The 11,028-nt window shown below is 47.1% G+C and overlaps 1 protein-coding gene across 1 annotated transcript; it reads left to right on the top strand.

Moving 5' to 3' along the window:
- The first annotated feature begins 3,417 nt into the window (after positions 1 to 3,417).
- PEBP1 (phosphatidylethanolamine binding protein 1) lies at positions 3,418 to 10,623 on the top strand. The gene is made up of 4 exons (XM_045535037.1): positions 3,418 to 3,715; positions 4,845 to 4,954; positions 5,612 to 5,712; positions 9,615 to 10,623. The coding sequence occupies exons 1-4, from the start codon at positions 3,581 to 3,583 to the stop codon at positions 9,830 to 9,832; spliced, it is 564 nt and encodes a 187-aa protein (XP_045390993.1). The 5' UTR covers positions 3,418 to 3,580; the 3' UTR covers positions 9,833 to 10,623.
- Positions 10,624 to 11,028: the final 405 nt, after the last annotated feature.

Here is an 11,028-nt window from a genome sequence, read left to right as displayed (position 1 = left end):
CGCTGGCTGGCAGATGATGCCCTCTCTTGGGAGCCCTGCCCTTCTCCTGACTTGGAAGGCACCTGGAATGAGCCTCAGTTTATTTATCTATAAAGTGGGGATGAGAGCATGACCTCCTTTTGTAGGGTTGGGGATTGTCGGGACCTGGAATGTGGCAGTGATTAACCATCAGCAAATGGTAGCTGTCCTCAGGGCAGCACGCTGGCCTGCACACAGTAGGCACTCAGTAAATGTGGCCTGGTTGGTTCCAACCCTCGTTTGGAGTGAGAGGCACCAGCTCACTCTCCTCAGTGGGGAGAACAGCCCAGGGCTGGTAGAGACACAGAAAGGCAGCAAGAGTGGGGAGATCAAGACCACGTGGTAATCATTCCCAGTCACTCCATGGGCCTCTGTCACATTATCTTTAAGACAAGGAGAACAGAGAATACCTCTACCTTCTCAGCCTATCTGCACCCCACGGGCACTCCATGGTGTCGTTCCCATCTGTTAAACTTCCAGGGGGCTTTTGTGCTTAGTCCCCGAGCAAGTCCCAGAGCTTGGAGCAATCTTTAGAAATCTTTCTTTCTGAGCATTTTCTCTGAAGGTGCAGCCATCTCTTCAGACAAATCATTATCTTTTTTAACACATGGCTTGTGGGATGGTATCTATTATCTCATGAGCACTTAATGAGAGCCGTTTAATATCAACAGTGGGAGAAAAGGTGCTCTGATTTTCCCAACTGCTGCTAATTAAGGAGGAACCAGAATCACAGGCAACATGGCCTTTTCGGAATGTGAGATTTTATCAGAAAGTGAAGCTTTAGTGACCTGAACTTGAAACCAACCAGAATATTCTTTTAAAAAAATTCACTTATTTTCTTACAATAGTATCATATACCAACTGTGTTAGGTGCTGTTTTAGGTGTGGGAATGTGGCCAGTGCAGAAGAGAGATGACCCTCCCAGAGTTTATGTACAAGTCAGGTGGTGGTGTGGTTCGGATGATAAATTAGGAATCCCAAAGGCTCTGAATGTTCTGAATGTTAGGAAAGAGGAAGGACAGGATGAGGGTGGAGGCAGAGAACAGGGCATTTCCCCCAGACCTGATGGGTGACAGAAGGTGCAAGTGAAGTTTAAGAAAAGTGAAGGTGGGGCGAGGGTGGGCTTGGGAATAAAAAAATTAAAAAAAAAAAAGAAAAAAAAGAAAAAAAGAAAAGTGAAGGTGGTTGGGGGTATGAGGGAAAAATGGACCAGAATGTGGGAAGAGCATGTGCAAAGGTCCAGAGGTAGAAAGACAAGTTGGAACTGAAATAAATTCGGAGTGTTTGAAGAGAAGAATGCAAACAGGGAGGCAGGGAGGTGGGAGGAGTCTGTAGGGGCTTGTTAAGAGTCTGAACTTCATCTGGAGGCAACAGGGAGCCACAGAGGGCTTTAGGATGAAGTGGGGGGCAGGGAGTGATGTGTGGCCTCACCTGATTTACATCTGAGAAAGATCTGGAGGATGGGCTAGAAGGGAGGAAGACCAGGAGTAGCGGTCAAGGTGAGTGATATCAGGTGCCCTCATAGGGAGGGGACAGTTGCCGGGGAGAGAAACAGACCCATCGAGGGGCATTGAGGAGGTTGAATTTATAGGCCTGGTGACCAACTGCCTGTTGGGGCAAAGAAGGGATAAGAATGGTAGCAGGAGCAGAAATATCTGGAATTTCTTTCTACCTTTCAAAAGGAGTTAGCATCCATCACCTACCTTCTCACCGCATTATCCCTGCCCTAAGCCTGAATGTGACTTTCCTGAAGTCACATGCAGAGTTAGCTGCAGACTCTGTTCAGGTTGTTCCCTTATGCCAACTCACAGCCTGAGCCTGTCTTCTCTCCCTGGTGCTTTTGTAATTTTTTTTCTTTCTTTTTTTTTTTTTTTTTTCTTTTGGAGAGGGTTCTGATTATGTTGCCCAGGCTAGCTTCAAACTCCTGGGCTCAAGTGATCCTTTAGAATAGCTGAGAATATAGGCACCTGCCACCATACCCAGCTGTAATTTTCAATTTACTCAATATCATTTGATTAATGTCTCTCCACTGCTAGACTATAGGCTCCATGAGGATGGAGATTGTTTCTCCTTTTGCTCACAAGGTTCTCAAAGTGCATTCATAAAAGAAAGAACCAATAATCCTATCAGTCCTCCATGGTTGAAGGCATCACTTCCAGTCTGGACTGTGACACCTAATCAGCTGTGATTCATCCCCTTAAAGTACATAGTCTTTGACCTAAGAAATTAATAAAAGCCCCAGTCCAAGGCTGGACTGCAGTACAGTGGTGCAAACACAGCTCACTGCAACCTTGAACTCCTGGGCTCAAGTGATCCTCTTGCCTCAGCCTCCTGAGTAGCTGGGACTACAGGCACTCAGACCACGAGACCACTACGCTCAGACCACGAGACATTTCAATATGTATAAGGGTGTTCATTTTAGTGGTTTTGTAAACGGGAAAAAAACAAAAGAGTAAATCTCCAATATCAAGAGGTCTGTTGAATAAATTATGGTGCATCTAGAGCAGAACAAGCCATTAAAATACTGAAGATTTATTTCTGATATGGATATTTTATAATGGGAAGGTAAAACGTAATTTTTTTGGTGAATAAACAGAACAAAATCATGTATACTCATATTATTTTTTCCATTGGAAAGATATACCCCAAATTATTACCGATGTTTGTATGTAACTACTGTAATAGAAGGGATTTGCACTTCTTTGGGTTGTTTTGAGAACTTGTATTATTTCCTGCCAAGAATTGAAAACAAGAGACAATTTTTTATTCCATGGGAGGAGTTACCAATGCCAAAGCCTTCCCTGGGGTCAAATCAGATAAGAACTATTAAATAATGCTCATTATATTCAGCAAAAAGAAACCAGTTGGTGGCCACAGGGAGAGCAGTTTGGTTAGGAACAATAATTACAGTTTGGAAAATTTCTCCCCAGAACAGTCACTTCTCAGGAATCTTGTGAAGACTAAATAGTGGGTGAGGGAATCATACATATGTGCAAATATATTTGTCCGTGGAGAAAATGCCGGCAAGTTCGCACAGGCGCTCTCACCAGGCGATTACCAAAACAACACGTGAGCACGCGCAAACAAACAAACAGGGAAGCGAGGGGCATGGGCCTCGTGTTAAGAACTGCAAGAGAAAAGCAAGGCCTGACGGTTTCTGAATTGAGAAAGCGGAGCAAAGAATCATGCAAAATGGAAAGGAACCCAAAAAACATTCAAGGGGAGCGCAATCAAGGGGAGCGCAATTGCACCTCTCGCAACAGGGTCTGCAGACAGAGCCCCGGTTGCCGGAGGGGCGGGCTGCGGCTCGCAGCAGGTTGCATTGACCCCGGAGCGCGTGACGCCCCGCACTGCCCGGCTCGACCAATCAAAGGGCGCCGGGAGATGAGCGGGCGGGCGGCGGCTCGTGCGCATGTGCAAGCGCCCGCGTGGTCGCAGGGCCTGAGCCGCCTCCGGCTTGTTTGCGGATCGCTTTGGGACCCCGCCGCTGCTGCTGGTGCGGCCGCCCCCAGCGCCCGGCCTTCCGCGGCACTCCCGGCTGCACGCCCCGCTCGGCCTCGCCATGCCGGTGGACCTCAGCAAGTGGTCCGGGCCCCTGAGCCTGCAGGAAGTGGACGAGCGCCCGCAGCACCCGCTGCAGGTCACCTACTCCGGGGCCACGGTGGACGAGCTGGGCAAAGTGCTGACGCCCACCCAGGTACCTCCGGGCGGCGGCGGTACAGCGGCCCGAGACTGGGAGGGAGTCAGGCCTGTGCGGGCCGCCTGGGTGGGCCCCGGCGGACACGGGGCGGGTGGCGGGGGACGTTCCAGCAGCCCCCAGGGCAGGGGCCGCGGGGTCCGGGTCGCAGGCCTGGGGGCTTCCCCGAGCACCTGGACCCCGGCATGGGGCGTGGCGGGCCTGGCTCGGTTTGCGGGAGAAATCGACCCACTTTCGCGGGGCTTGAAGACCCAGGGAGGGGCCTAGGCCGGGAAACAGCCCGGACCCCAGGGACAGGGCTGGGGAGGGGGCCGTGCCCAGGTCAGAGTAGGCTGCGGTCGCTCGGACGCCCCCAGAGCCTCCCCTGGGGTCTCGGCATTTTAGGCCTCATTTTGGAGACCAAAAGCCCCACCCGAGAGCCCATGACGCATTATGTAACTGGCATCGCCCGGCGATTTCGCCTTTGTTCAGCGGTCAAGAGCGAGCAGCCACCCGAGGGCCAGTGCGTTCTGCAGCTGGAAGCCTGCGGGCAACGGCTCTGTCTGCCGTTTGGCCTCTGACGCCCACGCCTGTGGCCGCAGAAAGGGGAGAAAGTAGATTTCCAGACACCGCTGCTACTGGTTGGTTAGGAAGCTCCGGGCAACGGTGTGAATAAACTTCCCTGACCGTTGGGTGTTTTCTATGTTTAAATATGAAATGCCCGTCTTGGAGGCTGACACAGTCTCCCGTTTCCCAAACTCCCTGCCAACACCTCAGCACCTTGGCTTTCTCATTTTCTGTGCATTTTTAAATGTCTAGTTAATGCAGATTTTCAGTTAGCAGGCCGCAGGTAACCTCCTGGTCACCAAATCCAGAGACCCTGCCAGTTCCAGACAATGAGAGGTTGCAATCCTGGCCCCACCTCTTTCTGTTAATGACATTCTGCCATACTGGCCCCATACATTGTTGGAACTAAAATAAATAACGTATATACAACTTCAGCTCCTGATTCTCGTAGCTTCTATACAGGCTAACTTTTCTGGGCAATAATCTGTTCTGTCTTACCTTGGAGGAGACTGAGGTCACTGAAGAAGTGTTGGTTTCTTCAGCATTTCTGACTTTTCAGTTCCAAACTGGTTCCTTCCTTCAGGTTCAGAACAGACCCACCAGCATTACATGGGATGGTCTTGATCCAGGTAAACTCTACACCTTGGTCCTGACTGATCCGGACGCTCCCAGCAGGAAGGATCCCAAGTACAGGTGAGTTAGGGAAAGGTGGAGAAGAGCACATAGTGCAAGGATAACTTACCTGGTTAAGTCCCTTGCTGGACGTGGAGAAGGGGACCTGGTTTGGGATGTCCACGCCCATGCTTCAGCTAGAATGTGCTCTTTTTTTCCATAGAGCAGCAGTCTATAAACGATACCCGAGAGCCAGGTCCACCTGTGGCCTGTTTTTGTACAGCCCCATGAGCTAAGAATGGTTTTTACATTTTTAAATGATTGGGAAAAAATGGAAATAAGAATACTTCGTGACAAGGGAAAATTATATGAAATTTAAATTCCAGTGTCCATAAATAAAGTTATATTGGAACACAGCCACGGTGATTTATGTCTCCCCTGTGGCTGCTTTCATGCAACAGAGACAGTATGGGCCCATAAAGCCTAAAACATTCACTCTCTGGCCTTTTGCAGAAAGTTTGGTGACTCCTGCCCTAGAAAATGTCAGTGGGAGGTTGGGGCTGGGTTCTCTCTTCTACAGACAGACGAGGTTTGCTCTGGCCAAGAAAGCAGGGCCCATCTGTCTGGTTCATTGCTGTATTTTGGCACCGAGTGTGTGCTCGATGCACATTCGCTGGCCGTGCAGTGAATGCACGCTAATCTCCTGTGGTGCTGACAGTCCTGTGTTCTTCCACGCAGGGAATGGCACCACTTTCTGGTGGTCAACATGAAGGGCAACAACATCAGCAGTGGCACAGTCCTCTCTGATTATGTGGGCTCGGGGCCTCCCAAGGGCACAGGTCAGTAAAGGCTGCATTTGGTGGGGGGCAGGTGGGTGCTCAGGTGCACAGCAGGATTGGCCCAAAGCTTTTTTCTCTTATTTATGAGGGTCCTTACCTTACTGGAGATAGAAAGCAGCTCAGCTCACCTCCAGGGCAGTTGCCTTCCAGAGCACATGCAGACCTGCAGGAGCGTCAGGTGGCTAGAACTTGGGTTCTGGACAGAGGGACCCTCTGTGTAGAATTGCCTCTCAGCCCCCAGGCAAGGAGGGAAGTCGGTGAGGAGGAAGCGATGTTGCAGATTGCTGAGAATGGCTTTCTGGAGGGCTGCACATGGGTTGAACACAGTTAAGCCACATCAGGTCTATATTCCTACCTTTGCCCTGTATAATCAATCTTTGAGTTTCTCATTCCTGTAAGAAGTGTCAGAAATGATCATAGTTTCCAAATTAATTATAAAAAAATAGCCTTGCATTTCTCTTTATAGCTCCCTCTTTCTCAAAAAATCTACTTTGGTATCTTGAAAAGATTTTGAAGGTTTTGGTAGAACTATATTGAAGATACACTGTATTGTATCCTGTTACATATGATATATGTAAAATGTATGTAGATGCATAAAAGATACATAAAGACAGAGACTACTGTATTGAAACTCTCCAAGTTGGATAAATGCTGCCTAAGCTGGCAGTGGGCGATGATTATTATTGCCTATGTGCATTACAGGGTGTTTCCATTTGCTGGAACAAGGAGGCAGTAGCAGCAGGTGGAGCCTGGCAGAATACTAGCTTTTGCACACACTGTCCAGCCATGAGTTGGTACAAAGAGGTACAAGAAGGGCCCGACAAGGACGGTTGGTCATGGGCTCATGTTTTATTGGTAGATTCAGAAGCTTCACGTGGCTTCAAGCCCTCTCATGCATTCATAACAGGAAGGTAAAGGGACAGGTTCCTCAGGGATCTATTAAGTTCTCTAGGGCAGTTATAAAATTAGGCAGTTTAATTATGGGAAGTGTACACAGGAGAATAAACCTATTCTCTCAAGTAGGAACTTTGTTCTCATTTAAAAAAAAGCCCTAGTAATTTTTTTTTTTTTTGCTTTTTCCATATTCTTTTACTAAGGTACAACTTACATATAATAAAATGCACAGATCATGAAGTTTCAGTCAGTGAATTTGATCAATGCATTTACTCATGTGAGCAGCAACCATTAGAAAAAAGATCACCCCACAAAGTTCTCATGTGACCTTTTTACTTAAATTTCCCCAGAGCTAACCATTTTCTGACTCCTGTCTCCATAGATTACTTCTGCTATTCTTGTATTCATAAGTGGTATCCTGTAGTGTGCTTTTTTTTTTTTTGGTGACTGGTCTCTTTTATTCAAGATAATGTCTGTGAGATTCATCCGATTGTATCAGTCGTTGTTCCTTTTTGTTGTGGAGTAGTGCTTCCTTGTATGAGTATGCCACAGTTTTTTTAGCCCACTGAGGGGCATTTGGGTTTGATGATGTCAGTCTTACGATTTTAGACATTCCAGCATGTGTAAAATGGTACCATGTTGTGGTTTTATTGTCCATCACCCTGGTGACTAATGATTTTGGGCCTCTTCTGTTCTTTTTGACCATTCCTGTATCTTTTGTAACTTGCTTTTTTAAATAACTGGTAAAAACATGTAACATACAATTTACCATCTTAACCATTTTGAAGTGTACAGAATAGTAGTGTTAACTACATTCACATTGTTGTGAAATAGATCTCTAGAACTTGTTCATTTTCCCAAAACAAACTCTGCCATTGAATAACAACTTCCCATTCCCCCTCCCCAGCCCCTGGCAATCACCATTTCTGTTTTTGGTTTCAGCGTGTTTGACGACTTTAGATATGACTTGGAATTGTACAGTATTTGTCTTTTTCTGACTTCTTTTTCACTTAGTATAATGTCCCCAGGGTTCATCCCTGTTGTAGCACATGTAGGAATTTCCTTTCTTTTTAAGGCTGAATAATATTCCATTGTATGTACAGACCACATTTGGTTTATCCGTTCATCATCAGTAGACATTTGAGTTGCTTCCACTTCTTGGCTGCTGTGAATAGTAGTGCATTGAACATGGGTGTACAGATATTTAAACAACTTCTAAAAAAATAACTTTTTTTGGCTGGATGCAGTAGCTCATGCCTGTAATCTCAGCGTTTTGGGAGGATTGCTTAGGGACAGGAGTTCGAGACTGGCCTGGGCAACACAGCAAGGTCCTGTCTCTAAAAAAAGTGGGAAAAAAAAATAGTTGGGTGTGGTGGCATGCACCTGTAGTCCTACCTAGTTGGGAGGCTGAGGCAGGAGGATTGCTTGAGCCCATGAGTTCGAGGCTGCAGTGAGCTATGATCACACTATGGCACCTCAGCCTCAGCTACAGAGCGAGACTTTGTCTCTAAAAAATAAAATAAATAAAAAATAACTTTTTTCCAAAATAAAACCTCATAGTACCTATTTGCATCCAGTACTTAATTGAAGCTTGTAGAAAACCGCATAGTTGATAGGGTACTTGCCGGCTGGTTTTAAAACATTTTTTGCCACTTGGTTGGTTAAAGTGAGTTTGGGTCACTTCAAAGCAGGGGTCTGTTGAGCCTAAGGAATATTGATTTATAGAAATGCCCCCTATATTTTTAGAGACAGAAATGATTTCAGGAGTCTTCCAAGGCTTTGCCCTAAAGGTAAATGTAAACGTGTTAGTTCGCATATCAAAAGCTGCCTCACCTCCGCGTCTCATTGGTCAGTAGCTCCAAGCCTGTGGCTCTCACCTGCTTTGAAAGACAAAGCAGGTCTTGCCTAGAGCCACCGGAAGGGGAGCTGATCAACTAAGACGAGCCTCCAGAGATGAGAGCTAATCAGAGATGAAAGCTGATCAATAAGATATGCTGCCCAGCGGTTAAAGTAAATAGCATAAGGAACAGCTCATGCTTGACTTCTGAAATCTCTGTCACACAATAACCAGAGCCAAGATGTCTCTGTTTTTGCTAAAGTAATACCCTTATCATAAAACTGAGAAGTTTGCCCTAAGAAGGTTTTATAACCCTTTGTTCACCTAGATAGAGTTAGTTAAAGGAACTGTAGAAGCCTTTTGGAAGACTTTGACCCTAAACCAAACTACCTGTTACTGTGTAAATCTTGTTACCCCTGGCAACCGAAAAACTGTACCTACACCATAAATATCTGTATAATATTTCAGTCTTGGTTGCATCTCTGGCGGGAGGGCATGTAACCCTCCGAGTACTCTCCTTTGCCTATCTTCATAAATCTTTACTTTATAAACTGTATCTTTGGCTCTGTGTATTATTTTTATTTCTGTTTCCTACTATTTTTCCCTGCTTTGCGAAGACCCCTGTCTGAGGGACCCGAACCTTTGCTGGGAGCGTAGCTAACTCCCCGTAGGGGTCCGGTCTTCTAAGGAAGTAAATTTTGGGGGTAGAAAGAGAATGTTCTTTAGCCTGTGTAGGCTTGACTGTGGTATGATGGGCACTGGGTCAGTGGTCTGCTGTGTCCTTCATCTGTTTCTCACAGCAGACAGGAGCAAATTGGGCATTCTGGTGGGGCTGGTGGGGGATGATTTGAACTAGGCTGGGAGTCTGGAGTGGAATGAAGGAGGAGCCAAAGGAGACTTCTTGGATCGAGGGGTGGGCAGAGGCAAGATCCTGCAGGTTGTTAGAGGCTGGAATGAAGGGTTTGTACTCGACACTCGTTGCAGCAGGGAGCCACTGGGTGATTTTCAGCGGGCGAGTGACCTGGCTGTTTCTACCCCTCTGGGCCCTCAGTGTCCTTGTAAATGGGGTGGTCTGGATCCCTCTGTGTTGAAACATTTGATGACAACGGGTGATGTTTCCATCTCAGATGCCCAGCTGTGTGTATACCTTCCTTTCTGCCTCTCCCTCCAGGCCTCCACCGCTACGTCTGGCTGGTTTATGAGCAGGACAGGCCGCTGAAGTGTGACGAGCCCATTCTCAGCAACCGATCCGGAGACCACCGTGGCAAATTCAAGGTGGCGTCTTTCCGTAAAAAGTACGAGCTGGGGGCCCCAGTGGCCGGCACGTGCTACCAGGCTGAGTGGGACGACTATGTGCCCAAACTGTACGAGCAGCTGTCTGGGAAGTAGGGGGGAGCCTGGAGACGTAAACTGCCCCAGAGGCCCCAAGCAGTGTTCTCCAGTTCAGTGTTGCATGTAGATTTCTCCTCTTTCCCGCTCCCCTTCGCACAGGTGAGAACTGAGCAGTCAGATAGCGGTTCAGGGTGACTCTTCCTGTTGCCTGTCCTTCGTAATTCTGGATAGTTGCACACCCTGGTTTGTGTTTTGATCAAATTTGAATTTCATTTAGGGAGATATTTTGGTACCATGATGGGGTCATCAAATTAATATCAGAACAGCAACCCAGATTTAAAGAAGAAAAAAAAATCTAAGTAAAAAGACCAGGTCTACAGTAATAAAGCATCAAAGAATCTTTAAGGAAGCTTAAAAAAAAAAAAAAAAAAAAGGGATCGGTTGCTTCTGCCTTTGTGATCCTGAGTCCACAATCGTACGAGACAGCATCTTCTGAGACGTTTTGTCACAGTGCTGTCTCTCACCAAGACCACCGGAGGCTGACATGGAGGCTGATCGCCAACACGGCACGTTCCCAGATGGTTTAGCAGGTGTCAGTGTCCTGCTCTGTCACCTTAAAGAGCAGTCCTGGAAGAAGCTGTAGGGAGAGTGGCTGTGCTGCTGTGAGGTGTGGCCATCCAGGCAGGCAGCAGTGCTAGCTGACTGGTTACTGGCAGGCCCTGAATTGGTGTCTGTTAAATTGATCAATCTTCATTGGGTAAGAAAAGCTGGTTTGGAGTTGCTGAATGTTGTGTTAATTCTGCTGTTTGCTTGTAGTTGAATAAAAATAAAAACCTTGAATGAATGAACCAGGCCTCCAGATATTTTGTCCTGTTGGGTATGGGTTTCATAAATATGGGAATTGAAGAGACGGTCTCTTCAAGGTGAGTAGGCCCTTTCCCTGACCAGTGCTTACAACTGGGGCTCGTTCCCGGGACCATATGGAGGGTCCCTGCCTCTACGTACATGTGCCACGAAACCACAGCAGAAGCAATCATTCAGACTGGAGGTTTTTAAAAGATCATAAAACTTTAGGCCAAGTCATCTTGCTCCAAAAGCCCGTGTGTTTCTTGCAAGTGGTTCTTTCAACCTGAGACTGATGTTTTAAAGGAGCTGGTTGGAAACCTTCCCTCTCGTGTAGTCGTGTGCAGACCCCGTAACAATGCCTACGAGAGCCCGCACCTCTCATTGTTCTGATGTGTCATCCACAGAGA

Source organism: Lemur catta, chromosome 21, assembly GCF_020740605.2.
Source record: "Lemur catta isolate mLemCat1 chromosome 21, mLemCat1.pri, whole genome shotgun sequence".
In the NCBI taxonomy this organism is placed as follows: domain Eukaryota; kingdom Metazoa; phylum Chordata; class Mammalia; order Primates; family Lemuridae; genus Lemur; species Lemur catta.
Note: the sequence above shows the minus strand (reverse complement) of the source record. Positions and strands in the feature narration are given on the sequence as shown.

Excerpts from the sequence above, each read along its gene's own strand:
- PEBP1 (XM_045535037.1), top strand. The coding sequence starts at position 3,581 with ATGCCGGTGGACCTCAGCAAGTGGTCCGGGCCCCTGAGCCTGCAGGAA. Across the intron at positions 3,716-4,844 it reads AAGTGCTGACGCCCACCCAG|GTTCAGAACAGACCCACCAG; the intron begins GTACCTCCGGGC and ends TCCTTCCTTCAG. Across the intron at positions 5,713-9,614 it reads GGGGCCTCCCAAGGGCACAG|GCCTCCACCGCTACGTCTGG; the intron begins GTCAGTAAAGGC and ends CTCTCCCTCCAG.